Source organism: Copadichromis virginalis, linkage group LG12, assembly GCF_057382275.1.
Source record: "Copadichromis virginalis isolate Kocher_CV1m ecotype Utaka linkage group LG12, C_Virginalis_male_GT1.1, whole genome shotgun sequence".
Classification (NCBI taxonomy): Eukaryota; Metazoa; Chordata; class Actinopteri; order Cichliformes; family Cichlidae; genus Copadichromis; species Copadichromis virginalis.
Window position 1 is genome coordinate 29,484,828 of NC_140629.1, and position 23,330 is coordinate 29,508,157.

The window sequence follows — 23,330 nt, forward strand, 5'->3', positions numbered from 1 at the left end:
CAGAGGATGGAGCATAGAAACTCAGAAATGGAGAAAGATAAGAAAGACAGGAGAGGAAGAAGAGAGGTTAGAATTAAAGGTAAGGAAAGCTCACATGTAAGTCCTCATGTTTTAAAATCAGATGTTGTGTCTGAACATGGGATCTTTTTTTTTTTTTCATATTGTGAAACATGCTGCATAGCAAACTGAGATAGACTAACTGTGTTATTTAAAGGCTGCATGTTAGTGCAGGATAAAGAGGTTAGTTTGCTGTACTGTGATGGGTTTAAAGTAAAGAACAATGTGTAACTGGTGCACAGTAGCTGTGATTTCATTGTCAGAGTCAAGCTGAGTATAATTAGAATCTACTGATATTATTTATTATTATGTTAATACAGCACAAGGTTCAGTTAGCGTTGCATAAAAATAGAAACGTCCTCCAAAGAACTACTTTTTACTTTCTTACTTTGAGTACATTTCAGAGCCTGTATTGTTTTACTTTTACTTGAGTTAAGTAGTTGAATCAGTACTTCAACTTTTACTAAAGTATTTTTAATAGTAGTATTTGTATTTCTACTTGCCAACTCTGCCTGTAGAAGATTATCTTTTGGGATTCAGCCAAACTAGCTGATTCCTCCATTTCTGGTCTTTGTGCTAATCTGTATGGACATGAGTCAGGTATTGATCATCAGCAAATAAGCACCTCCCCCAAATGTCAACCCATAAAGGGGGCTTGACAGAGCACAGGCTCCTGCAGGGCCACTGTCAGAGATTAATCAGTGTCGCTCTTCACAAAGAAAAGTTTGAGGAATCATATCTCACACAGGTCTGTGGCTGAACCTTTGGACCTGCTCCCGGTCAGCCTGTCGATATTAGATCTTGGTCTTAATATTATCATGTAAGTTCAGAAACACGTCTTTATTACCAGAAATACACTCAAAACCATAATCAAATGTTTATATTGTTTGTAACATGTCTATATTTGTTAATAGATGGTGCTCAGATGTAATTGTATTTCACTGTTGAATATTTTTATGCATTTTTACTGTAGTAGGCTTTCGCTTCTTCAGGATGTGGACTGTTGTATTCAAGTGAACTGCTGGTTTATCATGAGGTTGCGTTCCTGCATCGCTCTGACTCGCTCCCTCTCCTCTGTCTGGCCTTTAAATTGCTTTCTGGAGGCAGGGGATTTTGGCCAGGAAGATAAGGGGAATGGGATGAAAGACTCTGCCTGGCTGTCTATCTCTGTCTTCTTCTGCGAGGCAGGGGGAGTCTACTGACAGTGACGCGGTACATTTACTGAGACAGAGAAGAGAGCAGGTTGTTCTCGGTCAGGAGATGCCGGCAGCATCTTTCAAACCCATTTCACACCACTATCGGCCTTATCAGCAGCAACGAAACAAACCGCTGGTGGATTTAAAGTGTCAAGCCATACAGTGGATTCTCTCTGAAAATATCGCCTGTATAAAGTGCGAGTGCTGCAGAACAGATGAAAGTCTGTCCAGTAAACAGATTTATGTTGTCGTGGTTTGCACTTCTCTTGTCAGCCAGTCAGGTCCCGGAGGGTCAGTCCCGACTCTTAGACCTGACTCTTATATAAGCCCCCAGTGCTCATCCGTCTGTGCATAAGAGCAGGTCGCATGGATTATTGATGCCAGCAAAGAGCAAACAAGGCCGCACATGGCAGAGACATGCCAGTCACACACAATCCACAGTCTGCCTTGCTTCAGACTCCTCTCTTCAGTATTTCAGATGTTATTCAGTGGGATAAATGTGTGGCTGTGCGGATGTGGGGATCCCCACAAACCCACCAATTTAGCTTTTTATGCACCCCATCCACAGTAAATGCGTATCCACCTCCTCTTCCTCCTCCCTGAGCCCTGATTTTGCACAGTATGCCTCATAGCTGACATATGTGTATTTCTGACTATGCTCGGCGTGTTGAAGTCATCCCCGCATGGATTAGCATATTAATGGGATGTCCTCTTTGTCCCTGTTTTCTGTCACTCAGATTTCACAGCAGCAAGGGAGAAGAAGAGGCGATGCAGATGGGGAGGAAGATGCCCGCAGAGGCTCAGGAGCCACATCTGGGTGTAAGAAGTTCAGGTGGAACAAATAATTAATGCGGTTGTTTGCTCTTACTGTGTTCACCATGACAGTTATGTGTTTCTAAGCTTAGCTTATTTCCTCATTTTAAATATAGAAACTAAAGCACAGAAAGAAAACACACATTCACATTCCTGTTTGGACACAAAGTGGGAACAGAACTGAATAGAAATGAGCAATCATGAGAAGAGCCCAACACGTGTTCATGTGACCTCAAAATTTTACTCAAAAAAGCTTTTACTTAGTGAATTTTTAAATAACTGGCGTGTTTATACATTTTCAGACAAGTCATCAGGTTTTGGAATAAGTGGGTTATTTGTACGAATGTATGGACCCAAATGATTAAAGTACATAACTACGTAAGCAAGAATTAAATCAGGATTCAGGTAAGTTTCACTCTGGTAAGCATTGCTGCACAGAGACTGAGCAGGGGATTGGATTTTCCTTGACAGCTTAGTGTTTTTTGATAAATCCTTATAAGAAAGTGCTCAGTTTTCTTGGTGTGAAAGCTCCAATCTTGATCCAGCCTTAGCTCACCACTGGCAGGTGAACAAGAACTGCAAAGTCAGATCACTTGGGAGGTAAGTTACTCAGAGGGAGTGAGTCTCATAACCACCACAAAGGTGACGACAAACTGACAGAGAGTGGAGGTTTAAGCTGGCCTTTTGAATCCAAGAGTAATGAGTAGATGGGAGACCAGTGTGCTGACTGAGAGGAGGAGGCAGGAGCAAAACCAGACCTGTAGCCAACTCCACCTGAGAGCGAAGAGAGAGGGAGATGAGCTGGATTCTGCTGGAATCCTAACACTCGGTGGATAAAGTGATGAATAAATATACACACAGAGCCTACTGGCATGGTGGAGAGGTTCAAAGAGCAAGAGAGAGATGTGAAGCTTTGCAGCTAAATAGCCCTTCATATTGAAAGGGTGTGTTCCTGTTTGTTTCTGGGATATCTTTATGCAGATCTCCCCTCTATCCTTTCCTCTCACACACCAACTACCTGTCCTTGTGATTTCAAGATTCAAAGATTTTCTATTGTTAGTTTGCCACATTTACGGGGCATACAGGAGAACTGAAACACTGTTTCCCCCTCACCTTAGTGTAAAAGAAGAACTATTGAATTGTCCCCGATTGAAGACAAAAGGGGACAGAGCCTTTCAGTCTGTTGTACCAAGGCTGTGGAACAGTTTACCACTACAATTACGTTTGCTTGACTCTGTGGATTCTTTTAAAAAACAGTTAAAAACTCTTCTGTTCAAACAAGCCTTTTGTTGATCTACATATTTTATTTTATTTTTTTTTACATTATTTACATTTGATCTTTTACATTGTATATAATGTCTATTGATTTTATTGTTTATTTTAATATTTTAATATTTGTGTACAGCGCTTTGTGATTGCCTGTCTGCGAAAAGCGCTTAATAAATAAAGTTTACTTACTTACTTACTTACTTACTAAGTGAATACCAAAAGTATTCACTCACTCATCCAAATCATTGAATTTAGGTGTTCGCTTCCACGACCACAGGTGTATGGAATCAAACATCTAGGCTTGCAGACTGCTTCTACAAACATTTGTGAAAGAATAGGTCACTCGCAGGAGCTCAGTGACTGTCGCAGGATGCCACCTGTGCAACATGTCCAGTCATGAAATTTCCTCGCTGCTAAATATTCCACAGTCAACTGTTAGTGGTATTAGAACAAAGTGGAAGCGATTGGAAATGATAGCAACTCAGCCATGAAGTCATAGGCCACATAAAATCACAGAGCGGGATCAGCAGAGGCTGAGGTATATAATGTGCAGAGGTCGCCAACTTTCTGCAGAGCCAATCGCTAAAGACCTCCAAACTTCATCTGGCTTTCAGATTAGCTCAAGAACAGTGTGTAGATAGTGTAATGAATGGGTTTCCATGGCCAAGCCTCACATCACCAAGTGCAATGCAAAGCGTTGGATGCAGGTGTGTAAAGCTCACCAAGTTTGGGTTTTGGTGGTTGCCAGCACAGCGGTACTTCTCTGACTGCACTGTGCCAAATGTAAAGTTTGATGGAGGGGGGATTATTGTTTGGGGTTCAGGAGGACTCAGTTTGGTGTAAGAACTTGACTGGCGTGCACAGAGCCCTGACCTCAAACAGATATACACCGTTGGGATGAATTAAAGTGGAGCCAGACCTTCTTGTCCGTTCTAAGTGTTTGACTTCACAAGTGCACTACAGGAAGAATGGTCAAAATTCCAACAAACAGACTCCTAACCCGTGTGAAAAGCCTTCCCAGAAGAGTTGAAGCTGTTTTAGCTGCAAACGGGTGGGCCGACATCATATTAAACCCTATGAAGTAAGAATGTTACTGAAATTCATATGCATCTGAAGTCCGATGAAAAAATACTTTTGAAAGTATAGTGCATAAAAAAATCTAACCTATGTATAATAGTAGCAGTAGTGTAAGCTATAAATTAAATAAATAGAGTAGCTTTTGAGCCTGGTTCTCCTGGAGGTCTCCTCAAAAGCGAATTCTTCCTCTCCACCATCATCAAGTGCTTTTTCATAGGGGATCCTCTAATCATTGGATCTCTCTCTTTAATATTGTAGGCTGCCGCACAGTACAAACCCCTTTGAAATAACGCTTCTGAATTAAAATTGAATTGAACTGTTTGATATGTGATGTGAGAAGAGGTGTGATGTTGCATGTGTATGATGCAGTGTTGCTCAAGCTGCCTGCCTGAACTAGCATGCAGGCTCTGGTGCATATTTCCTCTTCATTTGCACATATCAGAGTGCACTGAAGACAATTATTATCCTTTATCTAAAAACGCAGCCCTGTTTTCAGGTTTGTGATGACACATTTCTCGCCTAATCTGATGCCTTTTATGTGATTTACAGACACTGCTAAAAAGTGCATCTTAATCCTGGGAAAACACTGAATAAATTTCAATATTAGAGCCTAATAAAGTTATTAATTAGTTAGTCCTCAGAAAAAAAACTTCTGTATTAGTGTCTGTTCTGATTTAGTATTTAAAAAACTGATTGCCATAGACCGACTGTTAAATCCTTTAATCCTTCTTCTAAAAATTAAGTGTTTTTAAAGCCAGTACAAAAGGAAAAATGTGTATTCTTCAACTGCAAGTTGTTGCTGATAGTCACTATTAAATCATAGGGTTGGACTAGCTAGCCATAAAGTATACCTTATTTATTGCTGCTATGGGGTGAGGCTGTGGGAATCTCCATTATGCACTAAATATTTCTTCTCTGCTCCCCTCTTTTCACTCACCATATGTTTATAGGCCACTGTTTCATGTCATTACCTTCTGTCTAGTTTGTTTTGTCTTTATCCTTGCACGTCCTCTCCTTTTATCTCTTGCCCCAACCAGTCACATCAGATGTCTGAGCCTGGTTCTGCTGGAGGTTTCTTTGTGTTAAAGGGGATTTTGTCCTTCCACACTAGGTGTTTATCCAGACTATACACTGTCACCAGGAGAAGAGGCAGCTATCTCAATGACCTTATATGATGGATCAGCATCTGTTCAAATCATGTTGAGCTAATATTTGAGTAGGAAATCTCCGAGCTTCATTGAGTTCTTCTCCTTTTATTGTCTTTTTCAGTACAATAAGACATGTATCAAGCATTAACTTAGGCTTCATGGTTGTCATGATTTATTTTTAAAAAAGCTAAATCCATAGAACAGTGAAATTAATATTTAGGCGCTACTCTGTTGGAGATTTGTACCCTGTACAATTTAGTAATATAGGAAAGTGCCTTACTGCACCTTGTTTCCCATCACAATCACATCTCTGTTTCTTCTCTGTCTGGGAAAGTCTCGGTTCGCTCCTTAGCAACTGTTTCCACGGCTACAAAGTTGCTCCTTGTTTCACCCCCATCTCGCCTCCACCCAAAGTCATTGTAGTCCTTCTGCTTCTCTGTGTCCACTTCCCAAAGCCTGGCGATGAAGCGAATGTTGTACCCGGGACATCAGTGAAGACTGCCTTTTAGTTTGATCAGCTCCAGTGGTGTTCCTCTGTGAGGAAGGATGTTACCTCTCAGCTTTTGGTGATTTTACTTGTCCTAGGAGGGCTTTGGAAAGTGTATCTCATTGAATGTGACAACCTGATGCCTATTGCACTCAGGCACTGAGACCATACAGCTCAGCACTAATGTCACTGAGACAAATTACACTTCATTGTCTGCACTTCCCCGCTAACTGTTCATGTTTCTGACTGTCATTCACACTCACACACACACACTTGCTCAGGAGGAAGGCAGATAAATCTATGGCTGTGTTATATAAAAAAATGTCCATAGAGACACATGAATAAGAGAAATTATATACAGTAAAGGCTCGGGGGGATATTCACACAAGAATCCAAGCTTTGGAGCTACAGAAAGATCTATTTATACCACTCCTAAAAATAGACATTCTTCTCCATAGAAACATGAAATCCTTCTGAGGGGCAAATTATTCTCGGGCTGCTGCTGGTGTGTGTGTGTGTGTGTGTGTGTGTGTGTGTTTTTCTTTTTCTTCAGCTTCTTTCAAAGGTGAAGGAAAATTACCAGCTGTATGATTCCAGCTGTGAGGCTCTTTCTTGGGGAATCTCCGCTCTCCCACTCCACCAGCAGCAGGCAGGATTTACAGTGCTTTGATCATCAAGCCCCATCCACCAGCTTTTCCTGCCTTCACATTGACGGGCTTTAAGCCGACAGGCACGGCGTACATTCATGCACATTAGTTTACAGTAGCAGAAGGTGGCGGAGGGGGGGGGGACTCTGGGGCTAATCTGCTATGGAATTGTCTCGTTGATGTCTGAAAAATGTCAGGGATCTAATTTTATCTCATTCGAGCAAAAATGCTCAAAAGCCAAATAACCCTTGTGTAAAAATGTTAGCATTTAACTGTGCTTATAAAAGCTGACTGTGTTTCCCAGTGTGTTCTCTCTGTGATGAAACCTTGAGTTTATAAAATAAAATGGTAGTATCACCCTCACCTGGTTGATGTTCACTATAAGCATATTTATCCCTTGCAAGCTGCTTAGTAACCCACCTCCACTCCCATATTCATGGTATGCATGCCATTTTTGAGTCAATCAGTGTCTTATCTGTTTTCACTGATGCCTGTTTTGTTCTGTCTTGCTGTAGACTTGCTGCTGATGTTGCTGCCTTGCATTTGTGAAAAGTAGAGGCGGTCCCTGCACAGAGCCATGCGGCCAGATTTAAGTGACTAAAGAGGAAAACATAAGCCTTCTTTTAACTATAGTAGTGAGAAATGCCAGAAAACTGAAATGACCTAAACTCAGAATAAAACAGACTAACTGACCAAAGACTATGTTCCCCCTTGGGAAATTCTGCTACAACCCCAATGACACATAAATTAAAAAATTAAAGGGACAATCTAATTAAACAACAAAAAATACACGCTGTTGCTTTAATGCCGTTGTACCGCATGATGCAATTAAGCAATTAGTGTCCTCTGTGAGCTGTAAACATGCTGAGCTGGTCTCAGTGGATTTTGTTTAAAAAATAAATAATTGGCCACTGCAAAAGATTTAGATGAGTTTAAAGGTGGTTCAAAGGGAGTCCACGGGATATAATGAGTCACTGAATTTTTGATGAGCGGAGACATGACGTGAATCATTGAAGAAATTTTTCACATGACGCTGAAATGTTATTTTTTAAGAGTCTGGGAACAGTGATGCTGTTTCTGATGTTTCTAGTGTTCACTGAGGCTACAACCACCACTGCCATGACCACAAGAACCGAAGGGCTTGATGTGTCTCCATATTAGTCTTAAAAACAAGCCTTAAAAACAAATTGTTATAAGGGCATAATGTTTCTGGTGCTTTTAATTCAGGACTCCAGAAGGAGCCACTAGATAATAAAATAGAAAAGATTGAGGAATATATGCTTAAAGTACAGAAGTCCACACTTTTTTATTATATAAAACAGATTTCTATGAATGCTTCTGCAAAAACAAAAGAACCTAAGGAAGAAAATTACTCCATCCTTTCACAACCTCAAAATTTGCCCCCTGCTGGCCGTTAGAAAGGCTGCAGGTCAAAGGCACATGTGCATAGGCTTCCCTTTTCAGACCTGGAAGCTACGTCTTGCTTTCATGCAGTCTGTGGCCCCATATCTCATCTCTCCTGCAAGAATTCCCAGCTTTGCCTCCACATCTGTGCACTCCTCTCACAGGAGATGATCTCTGTGTGTCTGATGCATTTTCCTCTTTTCAGCAAAGACTATTGGTATCCTTGGAGGGGGGGGGGGGACCAGCAATAGATTGAAACAGCTTGACTGAACCATCAGATAGCCCACCCAACACCCCCCACAGGGATCAGAGAGCAGCTGTCGATCTTCAGCAAGAGTGCTTTCCATCACGCTTCCATCACTGTGTGGTGCGAGATGCTGGAGTTCAGCTGTAGCTGACCTTTTTTCACTGATTGTTTGTCCGACTGAGCCGTTTTCTCCAATAACTGCCATTCTTTCTTGCTGAAGGGAAGCCAAACCAAGTGCTGAAAGTGTATTTTAGAGAATAAGATCTTGAACTTGGACGATTAAGTAAAATAAAGCAGACTTCTTGTAAAAGTGTTCACTCACTCTGTCACTCAAATATTAATCTGCTGTTTTCCTCCGCTGGCCTCTAAATAATGCTCGCTAGTTATAGAACAGGAGGTTATTTGTGGGTCACCCGCTGTGAACACAGTATGCAGTTGTGTTACGCAAAGCTAGTGAGGCAAAGGAAATATGGAGAAGAAATAACTGAGATAACGTGAGCTGACAAGAAAAGATGCGCTTTGTCAAAACTAATTTAGAGGTAACAGTATAACTACCAGAGTTATACCTTTCTGCTGACCCTCTGACCTTTCCACTCCAGAATATTTGCAAAAGCCTCTTTTCCACAAGTACTACTCTACTCTGGTTTTGCTTGCTTTTCCATTACATTTGAGTACCACCTCAATGTGCGTGGGGTTGTGATAGCAAAAGTAATGGCGTGATAGTGAAAGTCCGTGACGTCATTTGTGTGCAACACAAACACAACACAACAATGGAGGTAATTGAATATATGGTATACGTGCTGCTCAGTGTATGGCTTTTTGTCAGACTTGAGAAACACGGTGTTGGTGTTTTTGCTGCCGTTTCCCTCTCATGACGAGCCACTGACTAGCCAATCATCTGCTGACGTCACATTTTCAGATCCATTCAGATCGCTTGGAAACCCTGTCGAGTTGGTGCTAAAAAAGTACCTAGTAGCAGGTACTACCCTACCACCTAATTTAAAACCCTAAAAAGTTTTTATAAAAAGCTCAAGTTAAGCTGAGTAGGTACAAATGAAAAAGGGCTAAAAGTATTTACAAGTAGGATTTCTTTTTTCTTTTTTTGCATCACGTGACAAGACAGAAATATGATAGTGGGATGCTTGTTCACCACAAGCATTAATGTTTTGCCTGTGCACGTGACACAAAACATAAATATTACATTACTGTGACATTGACTAATTTTCATCTTTATACGGTGTCAAATCTGCTTGAGTTTCCCTGCCAGAGAAAGGATGTAAAAAGAAAGTAATCTGTTTGATAAAGTCCTGCTCTGTAAATAAACAAAAAGCTGAATTCCAACAAACAGGCGAAAGTCATACAGAGAATAATGAGTAACATGGAGCCAAAATACAAGAGGGGGAAAAAAAATCTCTGAAAGACACAGTAAATATCATCTTGTAAACAAATCATAAGGAAATCCCTGGAAAGCTTGCCTACTTGGAGTACAAAGACAATCTGGCAACTGACAGAGGGAAATGGGAGAGTATATATATTTGGGAGAGTGAATAACTGGTTGGAAACAGGTGGTGCAGAAAAACTGGCAGGAAAAACGGCAACATGTGAAAGTAAAACTCAGCGGCATGCATGAAAACCCAAGATTACAAAATAAAACAGGATGTGACATAAAAGAAAATAAACCTAAACACATGGTGATGAAGTGTCAGTGAGGAGTTTCTAAAAAACTGAAATGAGGACTGTGTGGTAGATAACACTGAGTTAGTAGACATCAGTCTTCGAGATGCTAATGCATCATAATGATTAATGCGTAAATATTTGTAAAACACTTTCACTTTCTTCATAATTAACTTTTATTTGAAGAGTTTCAGTCAGGTTTCAGAGCTCAGCACAGCACAGAAACAGCTTTAGTGAAGGTTACAAATGATCTTCTTATGGCCTCTGACAGTGGACTCATCTCTGTGCTTGTCCTGCTAGACCTCAGTGCAGCGTTCGATACTGTTGACCATAATATCCTATTAGAGCGATTAGAACATGCTGTAGGTATTACAAGTACTGCGCTGCAGTGGTTTGTATCATATCTATCTAATAGACTCCAATTCGTGCATGTAAATGGAGAGTCCTCTTCACACACTGAGGTTAATTATGGAGTTCCACAGGGTTCAGTGCTAGGACCAATTCTGTTTACATTATACATGCTTCCCTTAGGCAGTATCATTAGAAGACATAGCATACATTTTCACTGCTATGCAGATGACACCCAGCTCTATCTGTCCATGAAGCCAGATAACACACACCAATTAGTTAAACTGCAGGAATGTCTTAAAGACATAAAGACCTGGATGGCCGCTAACTTTCTGCTTCTTAATTCAGATAAAACTGAGGTTATTGTACTCGGCCCTGAAAATCTTAGAAATATGGTATCTAATCAGATTCTTACTCTGGATGGCATTACCTTGGCCTCCAGTAACGCGGTGAGGAACCTTGGAGTCATTTTTGACCAGGACATGTCCTTCAACGCACATATTAAACAAATATGTAAGACTGCTTTCTTCCATTTGCGCAACATCTCTAAAATTAGAAATATCCTGTCTCAGAGTGACGCTGAAAAACTAGTTCATGCATTTATTACTTCCAGGCTGGACTACTGTAATTCATTATTATCAGGATGTCCAAAAAACTCACTGAAAAGCCTTCAGCTAATCCAAAATGCTGCAGCAAGAGTCCTGACAGGGACTAGAAAGAGAGAGCATATTTCTCCTGTTTTGGCTTCCCTTCATTGGCTTCCTGTTAAATCCAGAATTGAATTCAAAATCCTGCTCCTCACATACAAGGTCTTAAATAATCAGGCCCCATCTTATCTTAATGACCTTGTAGTACCATATCACCCTATTAGAGCGCTCCGCTCTCGCTCTGCAGGCCTACTTGTTGTTCCTAGAGTATTTAAAAGTAGAATGGGAGGGAGAGCCTTCAGTTTTCAGGCCCCTCTTCTGTGGAACCAGCTTCCAGTTTGGATTCGGGAGACAGACACTATCTCTACTTTTAAGATTAGGCTTAAAACTTTCCTTTTTTCTAAAGCATATAGTTAGGGCTGGACCAGGTGACCCTGAATCCTCCCTTTGTTATGCTGCAATAGATGTAGGCTGCCGGGGGATTCCCATGATGCATTGAGTTTTTCCTTTCCAGTCACCTTTCTCACTCACTATGTATTAATAGACCTCTCTGCATTGAATCATATCTGTTATTAACCTCTGTCTCTCTTCCACAGCATGTCTTTATCCTGTCTTCCTTCTCTCACCCCAACCGGTCGCAGCAGATGGCCGCCCCTCCCTGAGCCTGGTTCTGCCGGAGGTTTCTTCCTGTTAAAAGGGAGTTTTTCCTTCCCACTGTCGCCAAAGTGCTTGCTCATAGGGGGTCATATGATTGTTGGGTTTTTCTCTGTATCTATGAAGCGCCTTGAGGCGACTTTTGTTGTGATTTGGCGCTATATAAATAAAATTGAATTGAATTGAATTGAATTAACTTTGAATTCATTAAAAAATGCTTCATCATTTGTTACTCTGTTCATGAATCATGAGGCATTACCAACAACCCTCTCAACATTTCATGACCATCCAACCATCGCGCCCATTAAAAATAAAGTATAACATCATCTTACGAAATCAATGTACTTTTTTTAACTGGAGAATTTTAAGTTATATCCTTAATAACAAACCACAAACGGCACATGCAAAGCAGCACTAAATATTGAAATAAGTTAATAAAGCTTACCTGAGAAAGGCAAACCTCCACCAACACTGGATGTAAATAGAATAACTTTGTTATTGTTTCAGCTTGCCAAACAATGGTTGCTGTTCTATATACAGCAAGTGTGGCTGATGCTTTAACTCTTTCATATAAAATGCTTTGAGTCCTTTTACCATTACTATTTTTTTTGTCATGAACAAAAAATGATATACTTTTGAAATACCACTTTAAGATATCACAGAGATTAAATGTAAAGTTAAACTTCTTTAACTTTGGGCTGTATGTGGCCCACGATGTAAAATAAATTCGACAGTCTTGCTTTAACCTCTTCACACTTTCTTCTCCATGCACCTTGGTGTAGGTAAAGTTGTGCCAGAAACCCCTCCTCTGTGTGCATTTTTTGGGTAAATCTGATTTAAAGTTGACAAAATGGAAAATGTTTCACCTGCTGAAAAACGATCTTTTGATATGACTGAGAGCTTCTGAGCTGCGCTCGAGGCAAGGTCGTTTTTGTCTGCTTTATCTGGTCATATCAGTTGTTTATCAGAGACGCTCCCAACATTAAAGGCAGTTTGTTCAAACCTTCTGGGCTGTTTAATCCTCCTGTTAAGTTAAACTCTATGTGATGGGATGCAGGATACTTTACACAAGGATTTTAATAGAAATAACCGAGGCATGGATTTACCATTAAATTATGTCCATGCCAGTTTAGTTTTCCATGCTGAGATAACACCCGGGGCTCACATCACTCCAAAAATGATGCAGATTCAGGCTTGTGTTACTTTAATTGGAGGCTACACTGCTTCCCTTGCTGTGTTCAAGAGAGTGTCTGCCAAAGTATTTTCCTTTAATGTTTATTGATATAAAATGTCAAACCATAGCCTGTTCGTTCTTTTCACCTGAAAAACAAAATCCCCAAACTTGAGGCAGTAACAGCTGCACAGCACTCGATGAAATGAGCAATCTTGGTCTGTAAGTGTCGTAGACACTTGAGAAAAGTTTGAAAGTTCAATGAGTCTGCCATCATCAGGTAAGTGTCCAAGTGTCCCAGTTTATGTGGGACTGCACATCATTTTTATCCCTCATCCCACTGGCCCACATATTGACCAAATGGCCCACATTTTGACTGGCTCTAGTTTATAAAATTCAACACTCGCCAGACGTTTCAGTAGTCACCTTTCTTGTACCATGTTGGGCTCTTGTTTACCTTCAGATCTGCCTTAATTCTTCATGGCATAGATTCAACAAGGTGCTGGAAACATTTCTCAGAGATTTTGGTCCATATTGACATTTTACCGTCACACAGTTGCTGCGTTATTGGCTGCACTGCACTGATGCAAATCTCCTGTTTGACCACATCACAAAGGTGCTCTACTGGAATGCAATCTGATGGCTGTGGAGGACATGATGATCTAAGCTGTAACATAGTGCGCCATCCTGCTGGAAGCAGCCATCTAAAGATGGTTGCTCTGTTGTTGTAAACGGATGGACATGGTCAGCAACAATCCTCAGGCAGGCTGTGCCATTTAAACAACTCTCGGGTGGTATTAAAAGACCACAGTATGTATCAGCTCAAAGCCATTCATTCTCCTCTGACCTCTGGCATCACTGCAGCACTTTTACTGAGAGAACTGCGGCTCACTGGATATTTTCAAATCATTCTCTGTAAACCTTAGAGAGAGGTGTATTAATTTGCTGCCACATGATTGGCTGATAAGATGTTTGCATTAAAGAGCAGTTGATCAGGTGTACCCAGTAAAGTGGTCACGAGTATGTGTTTCTGTTTTTGAGGGAAAAGATTTCTAAGAAATAACTGAGCGAGTGAACTAAAGCTTTTGTACACCAGCTATAACATTTGTGCAAGCCTCAATTCAATACCTCTTAAATATACAGTGAGCAAAATGAGAACTAAACTCATTGTGAATGTGTGTTTGCACAGGAAGGTTTCTCGTGCTGCCGTGAGCCTCTGCCAGCACGTGGAATCGTGTCTTTAGCTTTGGTGGCACTTTTATTACACAGATGGCCTTTCCTCATTCATCCTTCGGGCTATTTACATTTCTTGGCTGTTCATTATGCAATCAGCGTGATGTGTGAGGATGCTTGACCTGGCTTGATTGCTATTTAGCATCTCGTTACAGTCTCCATCTTTCTGGCTCTCTCAAGCGCTCTCTCTCTGCTTCGGGCAGCTTCAGAGAACCAAGGTCGCCAGAATTGATTCAGTTCCTCACTGAGCACACACTGATTCTCCACCAGGGCTTTAATTGCATTTCTGTACCAATAACTCTCATGACAATCACGTAATTCTCACTCACACACACACACACACACACACACATACACACACACACCCTTCTCTTAACTTGGTACGCATAAACTGGCTGCAGCGATGATGATAAGACAGAAAAGAGACGAATGAAACGACAGAAACTGATGTGTCCTTTTGCTGTATTCATGCGCTGTTGTGACTCTCAGTATAATCCATTATGTTATTAGAGAGCAAGAGAGAACTTGGCACCAATTCTTCATAAGGCACTCAGCTAAAAATGGTTAGTTAATAATTTGTTTTAATTGACAAAACTGCTCTTTTATGATGATTTTGTTGAGAAGAACTGGCAAATCAGCATACCATTTGCTTAAGAATCTGCAGATACAATTCCAATAAATTCTCAATTAAGTGCTCTTACAATAATAAGCACTGCAGCTATAAATATTGTTTTAGCTGCTAATTTATTAGGCTTTCCCTGGCCTCTCAAACATTTTTATTAACCCATTATTTATCCGCTGAAAGCAGCACTGTACATTGCGGTAGATGCCCTCACTGTCGCCAAGTGTTTGCTCAAAGAGGCTGATTTTAAGGGTTCTCTCTGTATTATTGTAGTAAAAGTGCATTGAGACAATGCAGATGTGATTTGGTGCTATATAATTAAACTAGACTGAACTGAGTATAAAATATTGTAGCACACTGACTGAAGTGTAATATTCAGTCCTCTGGAGGGACCTGGCAACCAAAAAAAGTTAATTAAAGTCTTCTAAAAAAAACATGAACATGTAAAGAAACCATTAGTTAGAGCGTAAAATCAGTATTGCAGCAGCGATACTATCAGCTCGAAAGGAAAAAGCATGAACAAAAGTGCATCACAGAATGTGTCTTAAATATTCTGCGTATGCTATTTCAGACAACATCAACATCCCAGCGGAATTAAACCCACGGCCAGCCTGTTGACTTCACATCATCAGGCTGTAAGTCCACTTGTTTCCTCCATCCTCCAGCTGCACCCCTTACCCCACCCCCCGCCTCTTCCGTGGATCTCTCTCGCTCTCTCTCTCTCTCTCTGTGTGTGTGTGTGTGTGTGTGTGTGTGTGTGCGCGCGCGCGCGCGCGCGTGCATTCCTTTGCATCCAGAGCAGCGGCAGTCGGAGGTTGAGAATCCGCGCAGAGAGGACACACTCTGCAAAAATCAGCTATCATTGTCGCCGTTACAACACAGGAAAGCATGCAGGTAAGATCAACATCGAATGATTATTTTCTGTAATCGGGCATTTAAAAAAGGCGGCTTTTCTGCAGGTTGCAAAAGCAAAAACGCGTCTTAAGTTGAATTAACGCGCGGCATCTCCTCTACCGGCTACTTGTTGGCTTGATTTATATTTTAACCAATTTTTTTTTTCTTTCTTCGCGGACCTCGTTGGCTCATTCCCTCTCACTTTTGCCGAGAGCTGAGTTTCGGAGTGAAGTTATGTAATTGCAGCTGTGGAAGCTGCCTGTGGAGGAGACGCTTCGCTTTTAGCGCGCAGCAGAAATCCTGCAGACAGCAAGTGTCACTTGGCATCACGTCTCCCACGCGACTTTTGCTCCCTGTCATCAAATTCTTTTTAACGTGTGGTTTATATATGTCATTATTAATGTGTGTGCGTGAAATAGACGTCCTTTATGTGATTCACTCGTGACTTCAAATCTGTAATAATCCTCGATTCTAACGAAAGAGTGGGATTGTGCTGGTAATTCTGCCGGTGTGTGTGTTTTCCTCCATGCTGATGAATCAGTTTAGGAGCTCAGATCTCAACAACAAGCAGCCTCTGAGTCTAAATCCGAGGTAATAGACTGTAAAGTGAAAGCCCAGCCTCCCCAAAGTGACTTCTACCACCTTGCAAGGCAGTGCTCATTAATTCTCCCAGAAAGAACAAGTTTCTCCCTTTATGGCTGTTTTTTTTTTTTTAATATAGCGGGCTGGAAAACAAGGGCAACCCTGTGCAAAATATAATTTAAGAAAGGAGAGACACACATCATTCAGCAGGAGACGGGAGGCTGCAACATGTGTGTAACAGTTTCAACATAAAATTCTGATAATCTCAGACAGGAGCTGGTAGTCACACGCAAACAACTCACAAGTGCATCGAGCTCTGAGTGGTGAGATTTTGATTGGTTGGAGTTGGTTGGAGTACAAGCTTGAGGACAGTGCAGAGCCTCTTTGAGATTGATGATACTCATCATCGGTCACTCGGTGGGTCAATAAGTCAGTCAGTAAATTGATCAATAAATCACATGAACATCAGATGGAGAGCTGAGGTCTGTGTGCATGGACGTATGCGTGTACACTCGTGGTTCTTTCAGTCACCATGCTGTATGTATGATGTTTAAGATGAAAAATACCTAATGCATGGGCACAAAGTACAAAAAAAGAAGCAAATTCTGACATTTCATGGACAAAGCAATGCTTGGCATTTTTTCCTTTCTGCATTTAGCAGCTGTTATTTGCTCCAGTTTGGTACCTCCTGTAGGTCGACTGTTGCAGGACCTCTACCTCATCATTTTATCTCTCCTTTCTCTCTGTCACGGTCCGGGGCAGCGGCCGTGTGGAGAGTGGAAGGAGGACTCAAAGCGCAGCACTTATTCAGGTGTGAGGGTGATTTATTGATAATAACAAACATAAAGAGGAGATGGCAAAACAGAACTACGGATGAACTAAACTGGGTGAAACTACACAAAGGAGTGGCAAACCTGAACACGAAGGGAGAACAGCAGGGAGAGCACGCAGAGGATTTCACAGGGTAGATGCAGAGTACGCAGGGTAACACAGAGGATGAACACAGGTAGGAACACAGACGACGCGACGAGGAGCAGAGGAAATCACACGCTATAAATACACAAAGAGACACTGGGAAATCACACACAGATGGGGGAAACAGCTGGACCTGATTAACCTGACGAGACAGGGGAACACTAACACCAGGGACCAACAGAGGGAGCACAAACCCAGAACCCAGTGTCTAAAATCCCAAACACAAACCATCCCAAAACAGCCATGAATAATAATGAAAGTAATAACAATAAGTACATAAACATAAAGTCACTGAGTCATGGTCGCAGGACCATGACAGTACCCCCCCCTCAAGGGCTGGCCCCCGACAGCCACAGAAACACACCACCAGATCCGGGCGGGCGGCAGGGGGCCCAGGACGGAGGGACCGGACCACGACCATGGACGGAGGCCCCAGAGTCCCAAAACAAAGATGAACACAAAACCCACAGGGGAGCAGAGTCCAAAGCACAGTTCAGGAGGCCGTCCACGAAGAAGGCAGCGGCGGCGCGTAAAGAGTTCAGGAGGCCGGCCGTGCGGAAGGCAACGGCGGCGCGTAAAGAGTTCAGGAGGCCGGCCGTGCGGAAGGCAGCGGCGGCCACACAGGCGATGGCGGTCCGGGGGCTGGCCATGCGGAAGGCAACGGCGGCCACTCAGGCGATGGCGGTCCGGGGGCCGGCCGTGCGGAAGGCAACGGCGGCCACTCAGGCGACGGCGCTCGGCCAGTAGCCTAGCCAGCGGTCCAGAAAACGGCCGTTTAGCTCCAGACCCAAACGAGGCTGGGCCAGGCGAGGCTGAGGGCACGGAAGCCGGAGCTGCAGCGGGCGAAGATGCCGAAGACTCTGCTGCAGACGAAGATGCAGACACGAAGGCTGGACCAGGCGAGGATGCAGACACGAAGGCTGCACCAGGCGAGGATGCAGACACGAAGGCTGCACCAGGCGAGGATGAAGCTGAAGCTGGGCCAGGCGTGGATGAAACCGGACCAGGCGAGGATGAAACCGGACCAGGCGAGGATGAAACCGGGCCAGGCGTGGAGGAAGCTGGACCAGGCGTGGAGGAAGCTGGACCAGGCGAGGATGAAGCCGGGCCAGGCGAGGATGAAGCTGGGCCAGGCGAGGATGAAGCTGTAGCTGAAGCTGGGCCAGGTGAGGATGAAGCTGGACCAGAATCAGGCGAGGCTGAAGCGTCAGGCTGAGGCGTGGCAGTAGCAGGTGGTAGCGCTGCAGGTGATGGTACTGCAGGAGGCGGCGCTGCAGCCACAGGTGGAGAAGCAGCTGCAGGTGGAGAAGCAGCCGCAGGTGGCCGGACGGGATCCTCGGGCCCCCCAGCCGACGTGGCAGCAGGTGTGGCATGAGGCTGGACGAGCTCCTCGGGCCCCCCAGCCGAAGAAGCAGGAGGCCGGACGGGCTCCTCGGGCCCCCCAGCCGACGTGGCAGTCAGTGTGGCATGAGGCTGGACGGGCTCCTCGGGCCCCCCAGCAGGCGAAGCAGGAGGCTGGACGGGCTCCCCGGGCCCCCCAGCAGGCGAAACAGGAGGCTGGACAGGCTCCCCGGGCCCCCCAGCAGGCGAAACAGGAGGCTGGACAGGCTCCTCGGGCCCCCCAGCGAAAACAGCCGCAGAACCAGTGGGCACCGCAGCCCCCGGCACACACGAAACAAGACCAGTAGGCACGCGGGCCTCCGGCACACATGAAACAAAACCAGTAGGCACGTGGGCCTCTGGCACATGTGAAACAAAACCAGTAGGCACGTGGGCCTCTGGCACATGTGAAACAAAACCAGTAGGCACGTGGGCCTCTGGCACACATAAGGAGGGCTGCAGCTGCGCAGAGCACTGACCCTGCTCAGGCAGTGACAGCCCGGTGCAGTTCACAGCTGGCATCTTGGCCACCAGGGGTCCAGAGTAAGCTGAGGGTAGTGACCCCGCCTCTGGGGAAGCCCCGGAGTGAGTAACAGTCACTAATGTTGCCAGCTGTTGAGGAACAGGTCCGTAATGTAACAGTTCATCTCCCTGCCTAGAAACAGCGGTGGAAAAACAGTGTGAAAACTGTGATTCAGCTATTACCGGAACCGTGGGTTGTAGCGATGCTAGCGGTGATGGTGGTGGCTGAGTGGCTAACTGGAGCGGCGGCAGAACAGGCAATTGCGCCCCCAGGGAGGCTAACGGCTGAGCTACTGACTGGGGAGCTTGTGGCCGAGCACTGAACTGAGCCGGAGAATGGCGATAAAGTCCTGGCTCAGAAGGGGTGGCAGAGACACAGTCTGTTAGTCTTGCAGAGGGTCTGTACACGCCCACTTGGGAAGGATCAGTCACCACGAAGGTGGGTAAGTGATCCATACAGTCTCCCATCCCGCTCTGAATAGCCCCAGAAAACAAAGTCCCGGAAACTGGGGAAGCCAGAACATGTCGCTCGCTCACCGCCTCGGGCTGCTCGAAAGTAAAAGCAGACGGGGGGTGAAGTCCGAGGTCCAAAAGGAGGAACTCCCGCTCCCACGAACAAAGCGAGCCCAGAAGCCATGGGAGACCGGTCACCAGACGCTGTAGCCGCCTCTCTATAGCGCGCTGGGACGTGCCACCCGGGCTTTCCAGCCACAGGTCGATCAGCTCCTGTGTGGCATCGATTAGATTCTCCCGTAGCTCCTTGGACGGGTTAAGCGCTGCTGGGTCCATCTTGTGGTCGCGTCGTACTGTCACGGTCCGGGGCAGCGGCCGTGTGGAGAGTGGAAGGAGGACTCAAAGCGCAGCACTTATTCAGGTGTGAGGGTGATTTATTGATAATAACAAACATAAAGAGGAGATGGCAAAACAGAACTACGGATGAACTAAACTGGGTGAAACTACACAAAGGAGTGGCAAACCTGAACACGAAGGGAGAACAGCAGGGAGAGCACGCAGAGGATTTCACAGGGTAGATGCAGAGTACGCAGGGTAACACAGAGGATGAACACAGGTAGGAACACAGACGACGCGACGAGGAGCAGAGGAAATCACACGCTATAAATACACAAAGAGACACTGGGAAATCACACACAGATGGGGGAAACAGCTGGACCTGATTAACCTGACGAGACAGGGGAACACTAACACCAGGGACCAACAGAGGGAGCACAAACCCAGAACCCAGTGTCTAAAATCCCAAACACAAACCATCCCAAAACAGCCATGAATAATAATGAAAGTAATAACAATAAGTACATAAACATAAAGTCACTGAGTCATGGTCGCAGGACCATGACTCTCTCTGGCTATTGACATGCAGGTGTTTGAATTAAATCACGCTGTGAGGGAGCTGGGCACCTGCTGTTTCAGTGGGTGACTCACTTCAGTTTATTATTTGCTGTAGAATGACTGCGTGATCAATATTGTTGGTAGTTGTTTTCTCATTCTGAGTCATTTTCAGCAATATCAGAGTGTCTGTTGAAAGAGTGAGCCTGACATTTTTATATTTTATGCCACACTCTGCCTCAGTTTGAAAAATATTCATTTGGATAATGATAAATGTGAATTTACTCAGTGCTTTTATTCTCTCCTGTTGTTGTTTCATCTGGTTTAATGCTTGTTTGATACCTGAGTAATGTTTACTTAAAACTTCCAAGGTCTGCTGTTTTAGGAAATTATCTCAGTTTTTAAAATGTCAGTAAAAAACTGAACACAGTGACATAGTTTAAAACTTATATTTAACTAAAAATGGTATAAAGAAATGACTGAAACTAAGAAACACTGGCTGTTTGAAAAAAATACATGTTCAGTTTGAATTTGATTCCACCACTAAATGTCCCCAAAACTGTGAAAGCTGTAAAAAAAAAATCACCTGGTGGAACACTTTGTAGTTGATGCAGTTAATTAGTAAAACGACCGGCTCTATGAGAATATCCTAGAGAGGCTGAGTCTTTCACCTCTGTGGGACAGGACGCACGGGCAAGTGGTTTAATCATTTAGGAATCACGTTTTCATTATTAAGAGAATTTTAGGATATTGTTATCGGTGGTACAGCGACAAGGCTGAAAACCAAAATAGCATGGCTGTGATCTTAAGGATCTAAGATAGTGCTGCATTTAAAACTGACATGATTCTGTGGCGGAAATTACTGCACAGGCTCAGAAACTCCTCTAAAAAGCACTGTCAGTGCAGCTCGTTGTTTCATCTACTGATGCAAATTAAAATTCAACCATGCAAAAAGGAAAAACAAACCCAGATAGGCCCTCATTTTTGGCCCTGAGTTCATGTAAGATGGACTGAAAAAAGTGGAGAACTGTCCTGAAAGCTGTGTGACCAACGGCAAATTTTTCCAGAATTGACTGTTTTTGAAAATCATAGACACTGAGCCCTGCAGTCTAAAGAGGAGAGCAACCATCTGGATTATCATCAGCGTACAGTTTAAAAGCCAGAGTCTGTGTATTAGTGCACATCACACTGGCAATTGAGGATCTTTGAAGGCGCCATTAAAGCTGTGTAATGCACATTTAAGAGCAAAATATGCTGCCATTCAGACTTTTTCTTCTTTGGGAAGTCTTTGCGTATTTCAAACTAACCTACAATTCAGACCTGTCATCCAGTGAAAATATTTGGTGTTTATTCTTTTTAATTTTTACTTTTGGAATTTTAGCCTTCATTTGACAGGACAGGGCAGACAGTTAACAGGAAAGTGGAGAGCGAGGGGGAGAATGACACGCAGGAAATGATCTGGGGCAGACTCAAACCAGGCCCAAGCAATGAGGACTTCAGCCTTTGGCACATCAGACACCAGTTCAACCAGGTGAGCTGTAGCAGCAATCCTTCTGGTGTATTATGAAACAAGAAAACAAACAAAAAAAATGTGACAGAGGAGGCCCTGAACTACTAAACAGCTAAAATCTCACATCAAACAAAAGTGGGAAAACTTTTGACTTGTCAAACTTCAAATTTTCGTCTCCTCAATTTCCAAACTCTTGATGTTTTTATAAAGATGTGATGCAACAAGAGGTGACTGCTTTTTGAAAACAAAATATTCAAAATGTGTATAAAAGAATATTTGTAGCCAACTATAAATAGTACGTGAAATGAGTATTGAGGGGTGGACTCAAACCTCATGTCTGCACATTCCTGCCAAACCTATGTTTTGTTGACCCTGTTAGCTTCCCCAACATCCTCCTTAATCACTAATATCCCCTAATTACCTTTTTAGCTCTTAAAGTAACAATGTGTAAAAACTTTAAGCTGTGAACTGAGTTCAATTTTCAATTACGTTTATTTTTCACTCCCAATTCAAGTGCAGAATCCTAGCCACTGTGGCTGTTATAGGATAAACATGTTTTAGTCAGCAAAAGAGATGTTGCCAACCAACATGTTTCTAATACCGTTAGGACTGGATCTGGAGCCGGCCCAGAGTTCTTTCCCTATCTGTAGAAGGTTGTAAGTCTGCTGTTTACCTCAGCTGTCAATGCCAGGTTAAAATTGTCCACCCTTAGTTACTGTGGACGAAGATGTCAAACTTTGTGGAAGGAGTCCAATACGGGTCCGACACATTCACTTCTGAACAATGAGAGTCGTACTGAGGTGAGCTGTTCAGGATATGCTGACCTGTTGGTAGCGCTGCTGTCATGGTCCTGGGCCATGTGGGCCCAGTATTCTTAGTTCTTTGTATTTTTGTATTTCGTTCCTTATTTTAGGCCATGTTTTCTGAGTTGCCCTCTTGTGTTGTTCCCTTAGTGTTTTCCATTCGTGGCTTTTGCCCCCTGTGTGCCCCTCTGTGTATCTGTGAGCCCTCGTCTCTCCTTATGTTTTATTCCATGTTTCCCCAGCCCACTATGCCCGTGCTCTCTCTCTCTCCTCCTGTTTGCACCTCTGTGTACTTCCTGTTTTACTTTGACAGTCTCCCGTCAGTGTTGTTTACTCCTGCCATGTCTTGTTATGTTTATCTGTGTCAGCTGTGTTCCCATGTGTGGCCACTTCCCCTGATCATCCCTCTTGTGTATTTAGTCTCTGTGTTTCATGTAGTCTGTGTCGCGTCGTCTGTGTTATCTCCCCTACCCCTTGTCATAGTTCCCCAGCCTCAACTAGTCCTAGTTTGTACCTTGTTTAGCCATAGTTTTCCCAGTCTATGTTCAGGTTTTCCCTCAGTTCCTTTGCTGCCTTGTTCCTTATGTTTTCGGCCCTAAATAAAGGCTCGCCTTCTGTTAAGTCCG

General features: G+C 43.6%; 1 protein-coding gene across 1 annotated transcript in view; it reads left to right on the forward strand.

Annotated features, from left to right (window-relative positions):
• Positions 1-15,463: 15,463 nt before the first annotated feature.
• The window catches only part of LOC146697255 (calsenilin-like), a 63,208-nt gene continuing 55,341 nt past the window's right edge, over positions 15,464-23,330 (forward strand). Inside the window, exon 1 of the mRNA XM_085475899.1 lies at positions 15,464-15,588. Within this exon, the coding sequence (XP_085332025.1) occupies positions 15,583-15,588 (6 nt within the window). The 5' untranslated portion in view covers positions 15,464-15,582. The remainder of the gene's footprint in view (positions 15,589-23,330) is intronic.